The sequence below is a fragment of the Alligator mississippiensis genome, chromosome 5 (assembly GCF_030867095.1).
Source record: "Alligator mississippiensis isolate rAllMis1 chromosome 5, rAllMis1, whole genome shotgun sequence".
Lineage (NCBI taxonomy): Eukaryota > Metazoa > Chordata > Crocodylia > Alligatoridae > Alligator > Alligator mississippiensis.
This window is the reverse complement of record NC_081828.1, coordinates 142,798,069-142,819,096: the sequence shown is the minus strand read 5'-3', so window position 1 is coordinate 142,819,096 and position 21,028 is coordinate 142,798,069. Positions and strand designations below refer to the sequence as shown.

At 40.3% G+C, this 21,028-nt stretch overlaps 1 protein-coding gene across 1 annotated transcript in view; it reads left to right on the top strand.

Moving 5' to 3' along the window:
- STT3B (STT3 oligosaccharyltransferase complex catalytic subunit B) overlaps positions 1–21,028 on the top strand; it is a 108,540-nt gene that overhangs the window by 51,018 nt on the left and 36,494 nt on the right. The window contains exons 2-5 of the mRNA XM_006270508.3: positions 2,500–2,608; positions 5,593–5,880; positions 14,785–14,850; positions 18,634–18,733. Of these exons, the coding sequence (XP_006270570.1) occupies positions 2,500–2,608; positions 5,593–5,880; positions 14,785–14,850; positions 18,634–18,733 (563 nt within the window). The remainder of the gene's footprint in view (positions 1–2,499; positions 2,609–5,592; positions 5,881–14,784; positions 14,851–18,633; positions 18,734–21,028) is intronic.

The window sequence follows — 21,028 nt, the reverse complement described above, 5'->3', positions numbered from 1 at the left end:
TAGATAGGCATCTAGCTGGGGTCATCTAAACCCAGCACTGTTTCCTGCCTATGCAGGGTGTCGGACTCAATGATCTATTGAGGTCCCTTCCGACCCTAGCTTCTATGAATCTATGAACACTGAACATGACTATAAAACACATGGCCCATACTGGGCAAACATGCTGGTGGCAACCTACCACAAAGATAGTTTAGTGTAGCCCATCTGAATATGATATATGGTAGTACCTTGGGTAGGTGGTACCCAAGCTATGTCTCTCTTCCCATTCCTAATAATTCCTGTTTCTTCACTAGCCTTAAATGTCTAGCTGACATCACCAAATGGGGCCCCAAACAGTTCACTTAGAATCCCTCTCTCCCCCTCTTCCAGCCTGTTGCATATGATTAGTGTGGCCCTGCCCTTCATGAGATGGAACCAGCGCAGATTGCCCAGCATCTCAACTGCATATATAAATTAGAGATGTACCAATATACTGGTATATATTGGATCAGCACTGATAAAGGAAAAAAATTGACATTATTGGCAGTCAGCTTTTTTTGGCTGGTTTAGCTGATTTAAAGTCATCAGTAAATGCCGCGTGCATACACGCAGCCACAACATGCACACAGCCAAGAATACAGCCCAGCAACTTGGAGACGAGTGTCTAGTCAGTAAGTCTGTGGGGGGAGCCCCCACAGTGAGGGAAGGAGTGGGGCTGGGGCTGGGACAGAGCGCAGGATGGAGCTACGAGAGGGTAGGGTGGCTCCTGCAGCTGCACACACCCCCAGAGGAAGCATGGTGGGGTATGTTTCCCAGATTTGTGTGCAGGGCAAGGGTGGGCTGCCTGCCATGGGCTTGGGGCACAGGCAGCAGCAGTGCTGGGAGTGGAGGGGCTATGGGGTGGGCTACAGCCACCCCAAAATTCCCCATTGCTCCCCCTCTGAGCTGTTCCCGCCCACCCTGAGCACAGCCCTGGCCCAGCCTCCCTGCCAGGAAGAGGCTGGTGCAGCCCCTGGCCCTGAGCATGCAGCAGGCAACCTGTCTCTGCCCCGCACACAAATTCAGGGTCATCTGGTCCCATGGCTCCCCCAGGGGTGCACACAGCAGCAGGAGTCCCCCCCACCATGCCCCTGGATGAGCAGCCTGTGGCTCTGCTCCACACCCTGCCCTGCCCTGGCTGGACAACGTTAGCGCCAGCCCCAGCCCCACTACCTCCCTCACCATGGGGGCCCTCAATCTGCCCCCTCGTACCCTTTCCATCCCCCATGCCCCTTCCTCCCCAACAAACTTACTGACCAAACGCTGCTCTCCAAGCTGCCAGGCTGCATTTCAGCTATTGGATTGGTATTGGCTGATATAGTTGGTTAATAATCAGCCATGAGTATCGGCCAAAAAAAAAAATCTTTATTGGTGCACCCCTAATATAAATTTTTAGGGGATCCCAGGACTTGTAACAAGAACACCTAGTTCTAGTTGTGAGTGGGGGCTAATTAACACATGATCCTTTGTGGGAGTTATCTGGAATATACACGCACATGCTGAGCTATGGGGTCACAATGGCTTGAAATGCTGTTAACTTGGCTGGGGCCAGCCCAATGAACTGTATGGTAAATCATGAGCCTTTTGGCTTTGAACTAATGTCATGCATAGTTCATGCTGTATATGTAGATACAACAAAGTGCTGCTCAAAAGAGCGTTTATGGAGTACTGGTGCTAAAACTTGCAGCGGTTTCAAAAAAAGGGAAAATGCATGAATTCTGATAAACTAAGTCTGTAGGTACCCACAGTAATTTGGCCATATGCAAATTACTACAGGCATGTTTATTTCAAAGTCAGTGTTTTCAGATTTGTCCCTCACTTCCACTTGGAGTAGGAATCTGATAGTAAGGATAGGGAAGAAGGTAGGGGAGCTGAGGATAAGGGGGCTACCTGACTGCCCTTCCCCTTATTTATTTTTGCTGCTGTAGCAGTGGGAGGGTGACAGATTCAAAACAAACCTCCAATAATTAGATTCTGTACCCTGAAAATTCTAACAACTTTGTAAATTTTCCATATATAGAATCTAATTATTGGTGGGTTGTCTTATATTCAAGTTTATCTTATTTTTGTGTAAGTAGGGTAGTTTACAAATGAAGGACTTTTAAAGCTTTTACCATGATCTGAATTCATTATGTATGAAGATTTACCTGCTTTCAAGCTGCAGAGATTAAAGAAGAGAGGCGAAGGCTAAAGAGTAGAAACTTATTACTCTGACACATCTTAATGTTTTTAAAAGAAGGTAGGCACATAATACTCTGCATGCGAGTATGAACATCAATTCTAAAACTAAAGAAATGTCAGTGTGCGCAGAGGCTAATAATGAAGTTTGTATTTGCTTATTCATTTATATTTATGGTTTGATGCTTGAATAGGGCATTGACTTTCTAAATATTTCCCAATTTACAGAAAGAGGAGGGATGCACTAATGTTGATATGGAATACTTGCTTTATTCTGAATGTTTTCCCTTTCCTTTTTTCTAGGTTTAACTATAGATCAACCCATCACCTTGCATCCCATGGGTTTTATGAATTTTTAAATTGGTTTGATGAAAGAGCATGGTATCCACTGGGAAGAATAGTAGGTGGGACTGTAAGTATAAAAATAATTGTTTCAAGGTGCTTTTTAAAAATTCAGTAAAAGTACAGAATTAAAGGAGAACTAAATGGAATGCTGTATAATTGTGGGGGGGGGCAGTACTAGATACATTCTAATTTTTAGCTTCTGTGATTAAGAATTTAGCAGGTCCTCTTTGTACTTTGTAGTTCAGCTCCCCTTGCCTCCAATGTCAGCAGCTCCTCCCAGCTCCTGCCAGTCATGTTGTTCCAGGTGGGGAGGAAGCTTCAGCTGGGTGGTTCCTGCTGAAGTGCATGGGGCTTTGGCTCCAACTCTCACCCACTCTGCCCACCCAGCGTGATTAGCAGCCATCTGTAGGTGTGTGGGAGGTGGCTAGGAGCTGGAGCCAAAGCCCTACACACTGGGGCAGGAGTTGCCTGGCTGAAGCTTCCTGCCTGTCTGGAGTAGGGCAGGAGCTGGAGGAAGAACTGCCGCTGGAGACAAGGGGAACTGAGCACCAGCCAGCCAGCTGTGCTGGGAACAACCCCACTGGAAGCTGCATGTGCTGACCAGGGCTGTGGATGTGGGTGGGAGCACTGAGCTTAGCCCCATGCGGAGCACCGCAAGAGCAGCTACAGACCAGATCCAGTTGATTAGCGGGCACCCCCTGCAGGCCAGATCCAACTGAGGGTGGAAGGGGAAGAGAAGGGGAAGTTGATCTAGCCTCCTCAGTCATATTTTGCTTACCCCGGTCTATAATATAGACAAGATCTAGGCATCCTGTGTATTTTTAAGTGGACATTATTTCTTGTGTTTTAGAACATACTGTTGATAGTCCCCTATTGAAAGACTTTTAGGTTAAAAATGGGGAAGATGTAAAGATTTTCTGAACTATATTACAAGTTAATGAGATTACTTTGGACGTGGGCTGCTGAGCAGAAAAAAAAATTTTTTTAAGACATCAGACTATGGTAGTCTGTCACATTTACTTGTGCCCAAAACAAGTTTTTTTCCCCCCATTCAGTATGTTGGGGGGCTGGGAAAACAGTTCCTGCCCTCAGACAGTGTCACGTGGCTATGTGGAAATAGAGCTGAAACAGTTATTGACGGTAAGAAACCGGGCTGGGGGCAGGAAGTGAATCTATAGGAAGGCAGGCAGGGGGCAGCAGGAGGGACTGGCACTGTGGGGGAGGGGCTCAGGCTGCACATATAGTAGGGGGCTAGCTGCCCCCCTCCCCCCAGCTACTATTTGCCCTGATGCTGTGGCAGAAGTGGGGGGGGGAACGAATTTAAGATGACCCTCCAATAATTAGATTCTTTTATACATTTGCTATATGTAGACTCTAATTATTGGAGGGTCATCTTAAATTTAAAGTTACCTTGGATTTGGGTAAATGTGGTAATATGTTGTTTACTTGAGGGGAAGTCCTGTAGTGTTGAACAGGAGTAACCCAAGCAAATGCAACAGAGAAAACCTGTTGAAGAATCTCTTTTTAATAATAGGAAAATTCCATTTAAGTAGAATTTAACGAAATATTCTGCAGTAAATTAAATCAAATTATAATTCAGTACTTAAAAATTAGTAAACTCTGGATAACTTCTTGAATTCTTTATTGGAAGAAACTAAAACTGTGAGAAGATTATTTTAAGATAATATTTATTAATTACTACCATATTTCATAGGACGTTTTGGCATACTAAACTTTTGTGGCTCAACTCATCTCCTAAAAATATCTTAGGGATATGAGAAGTAACACCACCACCACCCATGTCTGTTTAACAGAAAAATTGTACTTTGTTTCTTGTGCAGCAGTTAAGATATTTGAAATTTATTTTACTCTTCTAATGTGTAGGGATAGAGAAGCATTTTTGTTAAATTTATCCCCAAAGTAGCTAAATGTTGGAGAGTAAAACTACTACTTAAAGAGCACCTATACATGTGACTTACAATGCATGCTAATTAACACACGTCAGAGCAGACTTGATTAATTAAGTGTGCTGCAAGGCATCTGAAGCGTACTAATTAGCATGCTCCAGCAGCTTCTGCGTCACATATATTCAGCATCCCTAGGTTTCAAAATGGTGGCGGGGGTGCTTTAAATTAAGCTAGTCCAATGAGTTTTAGTTAAAGTGCGCCTGCCAGCATTTTGAAGTTCAGGATGCTGAATACACATGTTGCTGTGGGGGCTTTAATTAGAACAGTTCCCCCTTCTATCCTGGCACATGTGTATAGACACCCAAAATGTTTTTAGCCTTCTTTAATGTTGCATAATATATATATTTGATTCAATAGATCAGTACAAATCCATGATGTACTTTTCATTGAAGGCATATTAATTCAGTTCTAAAGGATTTAAGATATTTCATATCCCAAGTTGTAGGCTATTGAAAATCTTTTTAAATTAATACATAGAAAACTGCCCATTCAAAGGTCATTTTTCACAAACATTCTTTCAGTCCTTAGAAAAAAAATGTAAGCTACTATTTTCTTACTTTGGGAGTGTGGAGAAAAGAGGAAGCATTTTAAGATTAAGCAGTATGCAAGAAGTTGCATACAAAATCTCTGGTAGAAATAAGAATTTTAAGACCTGTTTAACCAAAGAAAATTATGCATAACATTGTTTGAAATGTTTTTTTTCCCTTTTAAAGCATTTGTAGATGGCTTGACACTTTCTGACCAATTTTGCTAGATATAAAATATAAACCTCCTGGTCCAGTATCTGAACCAGAAGTTCATCTTTCTTTTAACAACTTGGAGGGTAGATAAGACTTAACCATTTGTGTCCTTGTTATTTATTTGGAAGCAATGACTATTGCCAATATGTTCAGAAAACCATTTGGCGATGGCAGGCTGCTGTTAGATACGTTTTAAAGAAAGGTTAAAAAGCTCTTTTCTCATTCTCTGCACTTAATTGATTTCACCCAAGAAATGCACATTTTTATTATAAACTGTATGCATGTAGTGGATGAGTGCTTTTTATAATCCTGCATTAATAGTTTGATATTCTTTTCTCTCCTAGGTGTACCCAGGGTTGATGGTGACAGCAGGCCTTATACATTGGATTTTAAATATGCTTAATATAACAGTCCACATAAGAGATGTATGTGTGTTCCTAGCACCAGTTTTTAGCGGCCTTACAGCTATTTCTACTTTCCTGCTTACCAGAGAACTGTGGAACCAGGGAGCAGGGCTTTTAGCTGCCTGTTTTATTGCTATAGTACCAGGTTACATATCTCGATCAGTAGCAGGATCCTTTGACAATGAAGGCATAGCTATTTTTGCACTGCAGTTCACATACTATTTGTGGGTAAGTAGTTGAAAATTCCATGTTTTTTTTTTAATACACCTAACCTAACTGTCAATCTTTGCCTTAGCACCAAATATTTGATCTTTAGTTTTCTTTAATTCTTTCTAGCATAAGATTGAAGTAGGATTGGACAGGTACCAGAATGTTATATAATGAGAACTCCATCACACTACCGTTTATCATTTTATTAAATAAACCCATTATGCTACTACACAAGGGATGTTCTGTAATAAGTGATTTACATTTTTAAGGCAGACATTGGTTTTCTTGTATTTCAGGCTGTGGCTACATTTGAAGCATTAAGCTAGTATTTTTCAATCGCACTACTTGCTAGCATGGCTTGAGAGAGGTTTTTATCCTATGAGGCAACAAAATGATTAACGGGCAAAGATTAAGCCATAGGGTGTTTGTCAATTGTAACTAATTTTTTTTAATCTACACAGCAAATACAGTAGACCATGAATAAGATTGGGAGCCACACATACAGTCCATTACATAGCCATTTACTGCAAGTGTAGCAGATATTCTTGTGTCTCATACCAGTTAAACTAAAGATAAACAAAGATTCACTGTATTTTATAAAGCATTGTTCTGTACTGTAGAGTACAGCAGAATGATTTACTGAGTTAATGAGGAGCCTTCAACCACTCTACTTTGATACAAAAAATAAAGCTAATGATTACTGAAATTCACACCTGGTCAAATTTGTTTAAAATTTGAGCTTTCATGAACTGCTAAATAAGCAACAGATAAAGCAATGTCTTACTGCGTGTTAAAAAGCTGCTTAAGAGGACTGTCAAATTAAATTACATATCAAGATTTAAAATTTAAATATAGCAACGTTCTGGTATGTTTGGGTGTCTTGGCATGAAAATGGAACCACAAAACCTTATGACAAAGAATGTCACAAATTTGCCTCTTTCCCTCGTTCTTGTCCTTTGTCCAGGAATCCTTCTCATGAAAAATTAAGTTTTAAGACATCTAAATGGTATGTATGCAAATATTGGGTATCTGAAAGTTCTGCCTCACACTACATAGCAGCCACAACATCCTAAGATGCCTTGAATCATTATGGGCGCTGGCAGACATGGGAGAAAAAACACCCCCAAAACAGTGGTTTACCAGAGAAGGAACCGTGTCAGTTTGACCCGGCTTGCCCAGCGTCTGAATAGATTGCGCACTTTAGTAGGGTTTTTTGGCTAATAGCCTATTGAATCGGCTATTGGATAAAAGCACCAAAATGCCCTGGTGAAGTGTGTGATCTATACAGTTGCTGTGAAAGCCACATCAAACTGACTCGGTTCCTCTTCTGGGCATGTGATGTGCACAGTGCAGGGGTGCACCAAGCTGAAAGTAAGGCTCTGGTTATTTTTCTTTCTAAGTCTGTAAGCAGCCTGTCTGTCTCCATTTTGGTTTTAAAAGATCCCTGGGCAATGAGACTGATTACTGCTCATGCACAGGAGCCATCCAGAATAGTCACCTAGGTGTTGGATTCAATCCTTACCTATGGGTTGCATTTAATATTATTCTAGGAAGCACATAATAACTTTCACCAGAGTCCCTGGTTCTTTTGGAGAAAAATCACGTTGCTCCGCTGATAGAGGAAGAGGCAGAGGAAACCTGGCTATCCCTGGCAGGGGGAAAGCCCTAGGTTTCAACCTCTGTCCCAGTATTGTTTATACCTTTTATCCTCATTGGGAGCAGGAGCTAGAACCAAAGCCTTCCACCATCCCTAGGTAATACCTTCTCCTTACTGTACTTGAGTCAGACTGCATCTTGCATATAGCGCTAAAGAAGTACCCACTTTAAGAGACAGCGTAGAAGATGTCCTTAGCTGTCATGATCTATACTATGGTGGTTAGGGGACTTTCCTGATAAATGTATTTAAACCCCTTCATTGTGAATGGGATCTATAGGGACCTACCCAAATTGAGGAGGCAGGCACCAACTTTGTGGGCAGATTGCAGGGCTGGCTGCTGTTTTCACAAGGTTATCACAGTAGGACTCTCCATGTCTCTTGATTGAGGGAGGCCCAGTAGCCCTGCCACTCGCTGCTGATTGTCTAAGGGTGGTCCATCATGGCCACACCCCTTGCTGCTGATTGATGGACAGGCAGTCCTCAGCCAATCAGTGGCAAGGGGCAGATGTGGCAGCCACTTTGACTGCTCCTCTTTGTGCCTGCAGACCCTCTTCCCTCCCCTCCTCGTAGGCTGTGTGGCAACGAGGACTTCTGGCTCCCACTGGGGAACCAGCATTTTATTTTTAGTAAGGTTTCTTTTTTGTTGCAGATTTAACAAACAATGCCCTATTTCACAATTTCCATTAAATTGCAAATTGAGTAGGTCTATCTATAACTGCATCTACCGCTTCTTGAGCCTAAACCACTAGGCTCATGAGTAAAAGGAATGTGGGTTCTTTTCCTAATGCTCCTGTCAGTTAGACCTAAGTAGGTATCTCCTCTCTAAAACCCAGCTTATAGGAATGAGCTGAGTTTTGACACAGTGGAAATTTCATCCCACCACTTTGAGTTGGACACGAATTAAAACCCTCTATGCTTAGCAATTGCTATTGACCTTTTGATATAGGTGATCCCTACTTAAATGTTTATATGCTCTTGGGTACATATGGCTGCACACTGAGAAAACAAGAGAGCTGTGTGCCTCCCTGAATGGAATAAAATCACTTTTGTGTGGTGAGATGTGTATTTTGGGTGAGCAGCCACATAAGCTTAGACATCTAGTAAGTGGAATAAGATATGGGACCTTAATAGAATTGTTACCTTACACCTCTAGAGGGAAAAACTGTAAATCTGAGAATGCTTAACCAATATCTGTAAACTTCGTCAGAGTGCTTGTTAATTCTAGCCTTAAACATTGCATTAATATATTCACAAGGTCTGTTGTGTCAGACACATACTTTCTCTTAATTAAAGACTAGCTAACACACAGTGCCTGCATTAAAATTAGCAGTATAATTTTGTACTGCTTTATTTTATTTTATTTCATTCATTCATTCATTTATTTAACACATTAACTTCAGAGACCCACATCCAGACTTTCCTAAAGAGGAAGCTAATGAAATGGGATATTTAAAGATACAGGGCCTTTGAAACAGATTTCAAAGTAGCATGCATTCCCACAAACCAAATAGAGCCTCAATATTATCATTTTGTTACACAACAAATGCAGGCTGCTTAGCTAGGTTTAGTATTTGGAAATCCTACCAAAGTCTTTTGGAACATACCTGACTTTCTTCAGCACTGACTGCAGAGAGATCTTATCTTGGCTTTGAAGGTTGAAGCCCCCAAACACAGTTGCAAGAAGTATTAACTCTTTCACTTCATTTTCTAAGCTTCTCAAAAGCAGGCTCCCAGGGCTGGGAGCCCCCTCTTCTGATGTGGCTCTCAGCTGCAGGAGTGCCCCACACAACCCCACTTGTAATCTCCCAGCCTTGGGGCATGCCATGCACCCCCAGGGCTGGGAGATCACAGCAGTACCCCACAGCTTCCAGGGCTGAGTGTCTTAGCTGCACCACCCCCAGAAGCAGGGTCCCCAATGCACCCCTGGGGCTGAGAGACTGCAGCTGCTGCAGCCTCCCAACCATAGGGGTGCTTCACATACCCTCAGGGCTGGGATATCACAGCAGAGTCCCCAGGCCACCAAGCCCCAGCATCCACAGCTGCCAGGTGCTGTTGGAGCTTAGAGTCCTGCCAGCTGCAGGGACTCTGCCTCTGCACATGGTGCAGCTGGGACTCTCAGCCCTGGCAGCTGCAAGGTATTGCTGTGATCTCCCAGCCCCGGGGGTGCCTGGCATGCCCCATGGATGGGAGATAAGTGGCTGCAGTTTCCCAGCCATGGGGTTGTGTGGGGCACCCCTGCAGCTGGGAGCCAACATCAGAAGAAGGGGCTCCTAGCCCTAGAAGCCTGCTTCTGGGAAGCCTAGAAAATAAAGTAAAAGCATTAATACTCCTTGCAACTGTATCTGGGGATGAGACTTTAACCTTCAAAGCCAAGATGATAAGATCTCTCTTCAGCACTGACTGCAGAAAGTCAGGTGTGTTTCAGAAGACTTCCAAATGGCCATCGGCGACACGATACTGTTGTGACCTCCCAGCCCTGGGGGTGCATGAGGTGTCCCACAGCTGGGAGATCACAGCAGCTGCAGTGGGGTTGTCTGCAGCTGCAGTGAGGTTGTCTGGGGCACCCCTGCAGCTGGGAGCCACATCAGTGGGGGCTCCTAGCCCCAGGAGCCTGCTTCTGGGAAGCGTAGAAAATTTAGATTCAGTCTGCTATTAAATAAAAACACCAAAAAGCCCTGCTGAAGCGTGCAAGCTATCCAGATGCTTGGGTTGCCAGGTCAAACTGATGCTATTTCTCTTCCTGTATAGCACTGTTTTGTTTGGTTTCTATGTCTGTTAGCAAAGGTTTTTGGTAAATGTGCTCTTTTGGAAGCAAGTTAATAATTTGTTATGAGAACTCTGGTATCTGTTAATCGATCTTTATTGGTTACATTTGTCTGTTTTATTATGCACTCTAGGGTTGACAGACGCTTCTGGTCACTTTTAGATTGGTATCCGGGAATGTAATTATACAATTCTGTTGCTGTATTTTTCTTTTCTTTGTTTGCAAATGCCCATAACCAAACTGTATATCAGCAGAAGGGCAAAACAGAATTCCCATTGGTACTAACATTAGCAAGTACATATTTATAATTGGAAAAAACTGGATATTTTTATTTAATTACCTTCCCTATTTTTATTCATCTCCTTAAATAGATGTTTAATATAGTTTTACAAGGTTTTCTAGGTATACGACATTTGAAACTTGGGTTGCAATGTGATGGGAAGAGGGTAATGTGGATTATCAACATTTTTCCTGATTCTTGGCCAACTGTGAGTGAACTGGAGAGACAGGAACCAAAGCAGAGACAGTCTTAGTTATGAGTCAGTGTCTGCTAATCCAAAATAAATTTGCAGTGGTAAATTTTCTCTTTTGTCATGGTTAAACAAAATTGACTTGTATTGTTACTTAGAAGTAGTTAAGCTATGAGCAGATTTAAATATAAATTACTATAGAATAGATAACTAAGATCTGTGTGGATTGCAAATTATACAAACTTGTAACAGCTTTAGGATTCCTATAAGGATTTCATTTTTAAAAAAAGCCTCTAGCTCTCACCAGTCTTCAGAATTTGAACAGGAATAGATTGATTGTAATGATCAGTACCTGCATACACAGACAACCAGAAACAATAGTGCTCTGAGGTGTAAATTGATCCCATTAAACTTTAAGAAGTGTCAACTTTTGAACTCTAATTACAGTTTAAATCTTGATAATACGGATTTGTCTGTAAAAAAAAAAAAAAAAAAAAAAAAAAAAAAAAATTTCTAGCATACTTATAGCAGAAAAAGTATGCTGCTGCATAAGTGTGAACAGTATTGGGGATGAAGTGGCTTTATTTCAGAATAGCTACTCAGTTCCATTGTAGTAGAAACAGTGCACCAATATTTCTTTGTTACCCTGGGCTGTAGTAGACTATGATGGGTTGCAGTTGAGAATTGTTTATTTCCAGCCATTGCTGGGGTAGGGAACAAGGAATTCAAATTTGTCTCTTGACAAATTTAAAATCAATTTTACCCATCTTAGAAAGAAGAGGGAATTAGAAAGATGTTTTCCCTTCTCCAATACGAGTACAATCACCATTTGTTTATTTGCTGCTAAAATCTCTAACGTTCTCCAAAACAGTATACTGACTCATTAGTACAAAAATGTACAGAATGTTGAAAATCTTAAACTTAATATCAGGGCACAATATAATTATCAAGCTAAATAAGGATTTCATTTAAAAAAAATGAAAGTATTGACTAAATTGAAAAAGCAGTGCTAGTTCATAATTCAGGGCTAATGCAGGAGTCAGCAACCTATGGCCCACAAACCAGATTGCCTGTGAAGCCATTAGATCAGGCCTGCAGAACTAGAACCTCAGCAACATTCGATAGCTGGGGCTTTGCTTACATCTTGCCTTTGCAGCTGGGCGGAGAGCTGTCCCGTGCCCTGCAACAGCAAAGAGAAGTTGCAGCAGTGGCTGATCCTTGGCACTGGCCCACCTTGGACCTGAGCTTGGCCATTCCAGCCTGGTGCCAGAAATGGTTGCTCCCCATTGGTCTAATGTATTATAAAAAAAATACAGGACCTTTTTTTTCTTCCTCAAAACCTAAAAGAATTTGCCAAGAGGCGTTACAGATGGCTACAAAAATGTTAAAAGGTAGTATCTCAGCTGTTCTTTGAATAGTCCCACTATATGTTTTGCATTTGTAATTTTTGTCATTTACCTAGAAAAGATTTGATTTGAATATGGTCTTTTATCATTAAAAATATTCTAAATTTGTCAAATATTTACCAATTTGAAGGGCATATTTTATCTAAACAAACTTAAGAATGTATAGCTTAACATCAACTTATTCATATTCTTATTTTTTACGTTTTTATTATCTTTGAAAATAGTGAATGGTGTGTTTATTTTTTACTAAATGATTCATTTTTTTTATTCCTCTATATCAAGCTATATGTGGATGAAAAATTGATGTTATTAAATGCAGAAAATAATGTTTTGAAAGTTGTTTTTATTTAAACTACCTTAAATGTGTGGATACATATGGAAAAAATAACCTTTTCAGAATGTTTTGTTTTTAAGTTACTTATTAAATTACGAGCAGTTAGTTGTACTGATCTTGTTTTGGAATGCCAGTTCCTTCAGGATTTTAGAACTAGTGAATATCATACTTCATTTTAAACCAGAGACTAGAAGATAAAAATAAGTTTCCCTGTTTTTTCTAATTCCCAGTCAACTTCTTAAATTTTGAACAAGCTAATCATTGAACTAAATTTGCTAAATAAACTAAAATAAAGAAGAAATTCTCTCTGTACCTACAGAAGAGGTTACTGGTATTAAAACCCAGCTAGCACTTAAGCACCTGAACAATCCATTTGCTGTGCTAAGTGACTTCACCAGTTCCATTGTTTTGCCTTCTTTAAAAGTTTGACAGCAAATGTTCTGCTTAATTTTTTTCAGGGTTTTTTTATTGGAATACAAGTTTTAGGCCTTAACATGAGTTGTCCTCATAATTTTGAAATTATAGAAATAGTCTTTTTTTAAAAGTACCGTAAATAGATTTTACTTAAAAGTGCAAGTTAAAAATTAAATTCAGTATACACAAAAGTCCAGATTTTCTCTCTACATTTTTATCAACCACTTTACACATAGCCACTTATTTTAAGAGGTTCCAGTTGCATATGTAACTTTTATGTTAGACGTTTGTTTTGGGGGTATTTCTGTAAGTTATTGTATTTAAAGAGATTTTGGAAGGTAACCTGTAAATGGACAACTTGATGAGTAAAAACTTAGTTATTAGTTTTTTGTAAATAAATTTAACCTCTTATAATAGCAATGGGGAGGCTCTTCAAAAACACTTCAGATGGCAGTTTTGCCAGGTATAGCAACATTTGCGGGGTGAGGGGGCAGGAAGGTGATGGACAGTGTAATGTATTCCAGTTTTTTTCTGTTCCAGGCCCAGCTTAAATCACTCTTGTAATTCATTTAAAAAAAAAAAATTCTAACTAACTGATCAACATGTCCTTTCACTGTATCTGATGAAGTGCAGTAAGCTCAGGCTCACAAAAGCTTATGGATCTCCGATTTAGTCTGCAAGTAGGGACCTACTTAATTTGCAGTTTTGCAGATTTTACGGGAACCACAAAAAAGTCATTGTCCACAAAATAAAACACACATAACAACCCAACTTACTAAAATTAAATTGCTGGCTCCCCAGTGGGAGATAGCAGTCCTCATGGCTGCTATAGCTTGGCCTTGCAGCCTGCTGGGGCAGATCACCAGCAGGAAGGGGAGCAGGCAAGATGGTGGTAGCCCCCTTCTTTCCCCATCTCTTACTGGCTCAGAGAGCTGCTTGTTATGTGGGCCTGCCTCTCCGCCAATCAGTGGCAAGCAGCAGGTTTGCAGTGATATTGGCTCTGTGCGCCAGGAGCAGCCTGCAAAAATCCCTTTTGCTCACTATGACTTAGGTAGATCTCTGTCTATAAGGTGCATCTCTGCCCTCCTTTGACTAGTGCATTCTCCTCGTTTTCAAAGTGCATTTGGGTTCTTTCCACCTAGCACATCATCAGGTCAAATCAGACCCTCAGCCCTGTTTATGGAACCCTACTGAATTCAAATGCATCTTCAGTGTTTTCAGTGATAGCTGCACATTCCCATTAGCCTTTTAAGATGTGTTTTTTGTTTCCTGCCCCCGCACCCCACTCCCCAGCCATTGGTTTTTGGGTTATAATAGCACATTGCCCAAAATTGATTACAAAGGCTGAAAAAAAAGTATGCAGGTAGGAAATTAATGGGCAGTAGTCCAAGGAGAACCTATAAATTCACATTTACAGCAATCAAGTGGCACCCTACCCAAAAGGTGCTGTAAAGTACTCATAGTAAAGTACTGAAAGTACTCTTCTTCCTCAAAGGTAGAAGTACCTAATATAGTAGTATGGTGTGTTAATATTAAGTACTGCTGTGCCTCAGAAGTTGAAATACTTTACTATCCTAGCACCAGATGGAATGAGAAGTTGAGTATAGACTGCTTCAGTTGCTTGCATCATTTGCACAGGAATTGCATCCTTATTTTATAGAGAGAGAGAATCTCTGAAATACATCATTGAGTTTCAAGCTGTAGGCAAATCAGTATGAACTGATTTTTTTTTTTATTTTTTTTTTTTTAGTAGTTGTATTACCCATGGCTTCTATATAGCTGATCTTTTTCGCTTTTCTGAAAAAAAAAATTATAGAGCCAATTTAATTGTTGAAAATAATATTTCTATAACTGATCAATGCCTGCTTTTTTAAAAGGTGAAGTCTGTGAAAACCGGGTCGGTCTTTTGGACAATCTGCTGCTGTTTATCCTACTTTTATATGGTAAGCCTTTTATGTGTACGTGAGCTAAATTTATTTGACAAGATAGGTCTTTTTGTTTATAGAGCTAAGAACTGTGGAGATTAAATTCTCATTGGAAGCCTTCAGGTTATATCAGAATTGTTTAGTACTAATGTATTAAATACACAAGCAACTTCTGAGAATTGACAGTACTTTTGAAGGGTATAGTTATAAAAAGTACACTTCCCTAGTGAAATTCCCTTAGAAAAACAGTCTAAAATAAATTAGATAAATTCTCAGATTTGATATCAAGAGAGTAGTTTTGATTGGAGTTGCTGTTCAGTCCAGTTGCAGAGAGGCAGGATTTTGATCGTGTGTGTGGATGAAATTGAAATCTTTTCCTGATAATATGAAAATGTCACAGAAGAGAGCAGATATGAGAGTCTGGATAAACAGATTTTTCCCTTGAGTTCACCATGAATTTTGCAATTTAGATTTTTTGTAGTTGGGGAGAATATGTTCAGTAAAGATATTTGGGGTGATGTTGGGTGGGAAGATAATCTGGCAGTAGGAGAGATGACTTCAATGAGTGAATTGGTGGATCATACACAAATAGCATCTGGGAAGGTACAGAGAAATCCATATAGTTTATTGAAGAAAGGGTGAAGAAGTTACTTTAATCATCCCCTCCGAGCAGTTGGCATGGAAGCAGCTGCCAAGGGGCTTATCAGCGTAATAGAGGCACAATAAGGTTCAACAGTTGGATATTCAAGTTGGAAAAATTAAGGTAAAAATGTGGATTTGATTTTCAAAGGGAGAATAATCAACTGTTAGTACAGTTTAACAAATGGAGTATAGCTCTTCTATTACTTAAGATCTTTAAATCAAAATGGGATGTCTGTCTGAAAGACTTGCTCTACTTCAACTGAAGGTTGTTACGTTTAATTTCAGAATTTTTTTATCGAATTCAGTTACTTATGTCATACAGGAGGTCAGACTGCTTGATCATAAAGGTCTCCTCTGGTCTTTCTTTGAAAAAACAAGAGTTTCTGCAACAATATTATTAAGAATTGATGGGGATGGGATCCAAAGTAAAACTGAAGGAGAGATTGTCCCATGGTACTTTAAGAGTTGAAAAATGTCACCATTCCACATCAGAATGAAACAAGGGCCCTTCTAAGATTTGTAGCAAAAAAGCAGAAGGGGAGCCCTTCCCCACCTCCCACCGCAGAATAGCTAGTTGTCACATGTTCAGGAAATTCACCTGGAAGGTAGAAGACTTGGTTTAAAAATCTGATTCAAGCAACTCAACCATGGTGTCCCATGCCATAGGTGGGCAAGCTGACAAGAAAGTCCCTGATCAGAGAACCATATATTTTTAAGCTAAAGAATACACAAGTTACAGGGCAGACTGAAGTTTGTATATTAATTTTGAAGTGTTGGATGCTGTTTAAATGGTCTAAAACAGAGATGTGCTCAACCTCTGGTCCATAGGTCAGATGTGTTCCACTAAGCCACTCTCCCTCGCTACCAAAATCCCCAAGCCCAAGCCCTACATGGTTGATCAGGGCCAAGCCACACTCCGTCCCTCCACAAAGCAGGCTGGGGCTGAGCCATGGCCCCTTTTCCCCTGCAGGGCTGTGTTGTGGCTGGACTGCCCCCTGCTCCCCTTCACATGGCCAGATAAGACCTGCCACACCTGCCCCACACACTGGTTTGGAACCACCAGCTGGATCCAGCCTGCAGACAGACTAGGTACTGCTCATCCAGCCCACTGGGCAAAAAGGTTGGCTACCACTCGTCTAAAAGCATGTTAACAGTACATGATATTATTGTTCTGGTAAATACATTAATTGAACACACATCTTTCTATGAAATCTTGCCTTCCAAAGCAGCTTTACGTTATACAAGGTGTTTGTAAACCTGCTAGTTTCAAGGTATGCTACATATGAAATCTGAAAAAAAACAAAAACACAAGGGTTGGGGTTGTTATACTAGCATAGCATAACCTTTTCTGTTACCACCCACATAGTCTAATCAGACCCTTAAAATGAGTGAGTTTCATGAGCAGGTAAATATAACAGGGAGGCACTTTTTCTGTTGAAAGTAACTGTCTGCAGTGTCCCACTGAGTAACATCTTAGTTTGTACAATCTTGTGGAGGTGGCGAAATCAGACTATGTTGAAAGGAAGGCAAAAGTAGAAGTAATGGATTTTCCTCATGGATCCTCCCCATTCTCCCCAAAATGTAGGACTTGTATGTGTAATATTAGAAAGACTGTTCTAAAACTATTGGACTATTAAGGTTGAGTTAATTTGACTGTTGCTGCTTTTTTCCTTGGTTTTAAGGGCATTTTCAGTTAGGTAAGGGTTAAAATTTGATGTTGGATTAATAGTAAAGATAAAGATGATCCATCTATAGGTAGTTTCCTTGCATTATTCCTTTGGTGATTTACTTTCATACACCCGTTTCTCTTGGAAATGAGATCCTCACTTGCTGTGGACATTTTAAATTCCAGGTAATTGAAGCCTGACATAAATGTATCCATCATAATATATTTTTTTTAGTAAAAATCAGTGTTTTTTGTAGTATCAGTTGAGAACTTTATAATAGAGTGGTAGTTTGGGGGTTTAAGCTTCATTCTGCCTTGAGAAAGCCAAGGAAATAGTAATTCGCTTGGAAAAAAAAAGAAGTGTTTCAGGATTGACTTTAAAAGTTCTGCTGATAGCTGCAAAATAACTGGTTTGGACATGGATAAAACTTCTAATTAAGTTCAATAGCATGTGGAGCTCACTGATGCAGTAATTTCATCTGCAGAGTTTTCTTCAAAATGAGTAACTTTTGCTTATTTTTGTACTCATGCTCTATTATGCTGTTAGCATTTATTTGACTTCCACCATCGCTGTTCAATATGCCTTTCACTGGTGATTTGTATGTATAAATAGTCTTGCACTGAAAGAGATGTAATTTGGTCTAACAGCATGTTCCCCTGCCTGTCTGCAGCTTAGCTAGACTTCTAGAAAGTTCTGCTTTCATTAGTTGAGAAAGGATCAGGCAAAAAGAGGTGCATTTAGACTCTAAATAAATGGATTTGGAGTTAATTGTGTTCCTTCAGGCAACAGAGGCACAGACTGAGTATGAAATTGCATGTGTTCATGGCATTACTAGTCTTCACTCTGTGGTTACTTATTATAGTCTTCAAACATGCATGCATTTTCTTTTTATCCCCTTCCACTTTGTTTTAAAACAAATAAAATTGATAGTGAATATAGTGATGCTTCCATATAAACCAAATAGTACATCAATAAAAACATATCTTAATATATTCCAGACTTTCAAAATTTCTTTCCTGTTGACTGTAGATTGTCTTAATGTATTTATTTAATCTTATCATCTGGACAACACAGATGTTATGGTAGTTGTGCCAGGAAAAATAAACAGTTACTGTACATTATGATTATAGTAAAATTGTTTCCAAGTTTGGCCTAAATAATTTCAGTTTGTTGCTTTGACCATGGGGTTCTAAAAATAAATGCATGAATCTGAGCCTTTTTCAAAACTAGGTCTAAAAATGTATTGCCTGGTATGATCCAATATAGATAAGGCACATTGCACTTAACACTTTCTTAGGTGTCAGGGGGAGTTTAGCTTCAGCTTGACAGTTTGATATATTTGGAAATATAGGCTGCCTTTTCTACACTAAACTAACGCATTTTGAAGAGACCCATTTTGATGTCGTGCTTATAAAGCCTGGTCTACACTAGGATTTCTGTAACAGGCCATCTGATATTTGAATGATCTAATTTACAATTTCATTTCCAATAGGTCTCTGCATGGGGTGGTTATGTTTTCATCATCAATCTTATTCCTCTACATGTGTTTGTTCTGTTGTTGATGCAGAGATACAGCAGGAGGGTCTACATAGGTGAGTGTTCTGACTGTATTATAAACCACTTCTAAAACAACTGATTTCATTTTCATTGAATAATCAATACAATTTGGCAAGCATTAACTAAAGGAATGTGAAATACAATCTTCCTACCTATGAATTTTGCTGTAAATAAGGAAAACAGTCTCATGTGAAATCACCTTAAGTTACTTTGGTCACATTATACTTTCCTTTTTGCACTAGTGAAAAAGGAGAAATCACCAATTTGTAATTAATTTTTTTCAAGTCCTTTAATAATTCAAGTAAATTTAATACACAGGCTTCATATTTTGCCAATATACTCTTGCAGCATTTTAGAAGCTATTCATCCAATTTCCACAAAATTATAAAATATTCTGTCTCAGAAGAGCGTTCCATATTCAACATGAGTTATATAAAATGTTGTTTTGCCAAGCCTTTAAGGAACTGTTTGGTATCCTAGTATAAGATACTTGAAACAGCCCACTTGAAAAAGTATACAAAACGTGCACATGTATACTAAATGAGTAGTGATTTTTAGATGCTCAATTTGAGTTGTTTTGAAAGGTAAATACCCAGCTATTTTTTCTTTTTTTCTTTGGTAACCTGAAGTCAAGCTGGATACTTGTGTATCTTCTGTGACATTCAGGAATAGCTTCCTGTTTATCCTGTGGTTATCCACTTCTCTGAAACAAAGCCTGAATCCAAAGCTCAGCCAGTTCCACAGAGGGATGGTATGTGTTTCCTAGCAGTTTTCAAACCAAAAAAAGGAAACTTTTTAGGTGACGTTGCATAGGTTGTAAGGGGCTGAAAATGACCTTGCAAGATCATGAATTACCATATTTACTCGAATCCAAGATGAGGTCCATTCATTTATCCCTCCCAATCAGCAGGAAGTATGTAGCTAGGTGGAGTGTGGGAGAGACAGAAAAGAACCATGAAGCACCTCCCCCCCACCCCCAATGCCTGTGCCTTCCTCCTCTCACCAGCTGCCCCTTGCCTTCTTACTCACTGCTCTAGCTCTGGTCCTTCTAGCCCTGACCAAGTCCACTGGCTGCTGTTTCTACTTCTTCCTTGCCAGGCTGGGCTGAGGTCAGGTTAGTGCCTTGCTGCGGCTGAGTGCCCCAAAGGACGAGATTTGGCAGAAGGTGTGGAAGGGGGAGGGGACAGCAGGTGGTAGAGGTTTGGCCCTTTACTGCCTGCCACTGTGGAAGTAATGACCTTGGTCCTTTTTCCTGCCAGGGGCAGGGGGCCAGACACTATGAGCCTTTGTGGTCTCTTCCGACTCTACAGTCTATGAGTTTAAGACACCCCCCCCCCCCCACACACACACACACACACACACAACTTCATATATGAAAATTATAAACCAATTTGTAAATTTTCCATGTGTACAACCCAGTTAGAAGGGGGTCATCTTAAATTTGAGGTAGTCTTGGATTTGGGTAAATACAATAGAGTATGAAGATTTTTTTCCAAAAAATGTATGAAGAAATCTAATTTTTATTTAAAGCTTTCATGGATTTAGTATATTCCCCCAAAATAGATACTTTTAGCTTTCTAGTATGTTGAGATTTAAAAATAATAGCTTTAGAGTCAGTCAAGTCCAAAATAATCCTTCAAACTGTTGGTGACTATGCTTTTAAGCGTATGTAAATAGTGTTCTGAAGGGATTAACTTTAATTGATTTGCTTGGCATTCAAACTGTCTTTATGTAAATCACTGACAGCATTATCATATTGCATAAGTTGGTCCTGATGAAAATACTGTCATGGCTTGTTACAGAGTAATAAACAAGAACTGTGTACCAGGAGGCCGGGGGGGGGGGGGGGGCGGGGGGTTGTTATCCAGAAGGTTGTTGAGTTTTTAAAATTGTTTTGGGCATGGATCTTCCTTTGGATACTTCCTGCCATGTCTGCTGCCATAATAAAAGTCTTAAGTCTAGGGGTGTACCAATAGAGATTTTTGAGGCTGATACCAATATCAGATTTTTAAGGTGGCATAATCAGCCAATACCAATCAGATTTCTGATACCAGCTGGAGAAAGCTCTCCATGCTTTAAGTCTGTGGTGTAAGGGGAGGGGTGTGGGGAGGCAGATCAACACCTTCCCCCCCCCCCCAACCACACACACGGTGAGAGTGAGGGGACAGGGGCAGGCACTCTATCCATAGCTCTGTCCCAACGGCACCATGTGCCTGGTGCAACCCCAGCTCTTAGTGGTACATGGGGGGAGACAGGGGCCAAGCCAGGGCTGCGCCAGGTATGCAGCAGCACTAGAAGGGTGCTATGGCAAAATTTGCAGTGGCTGCAGC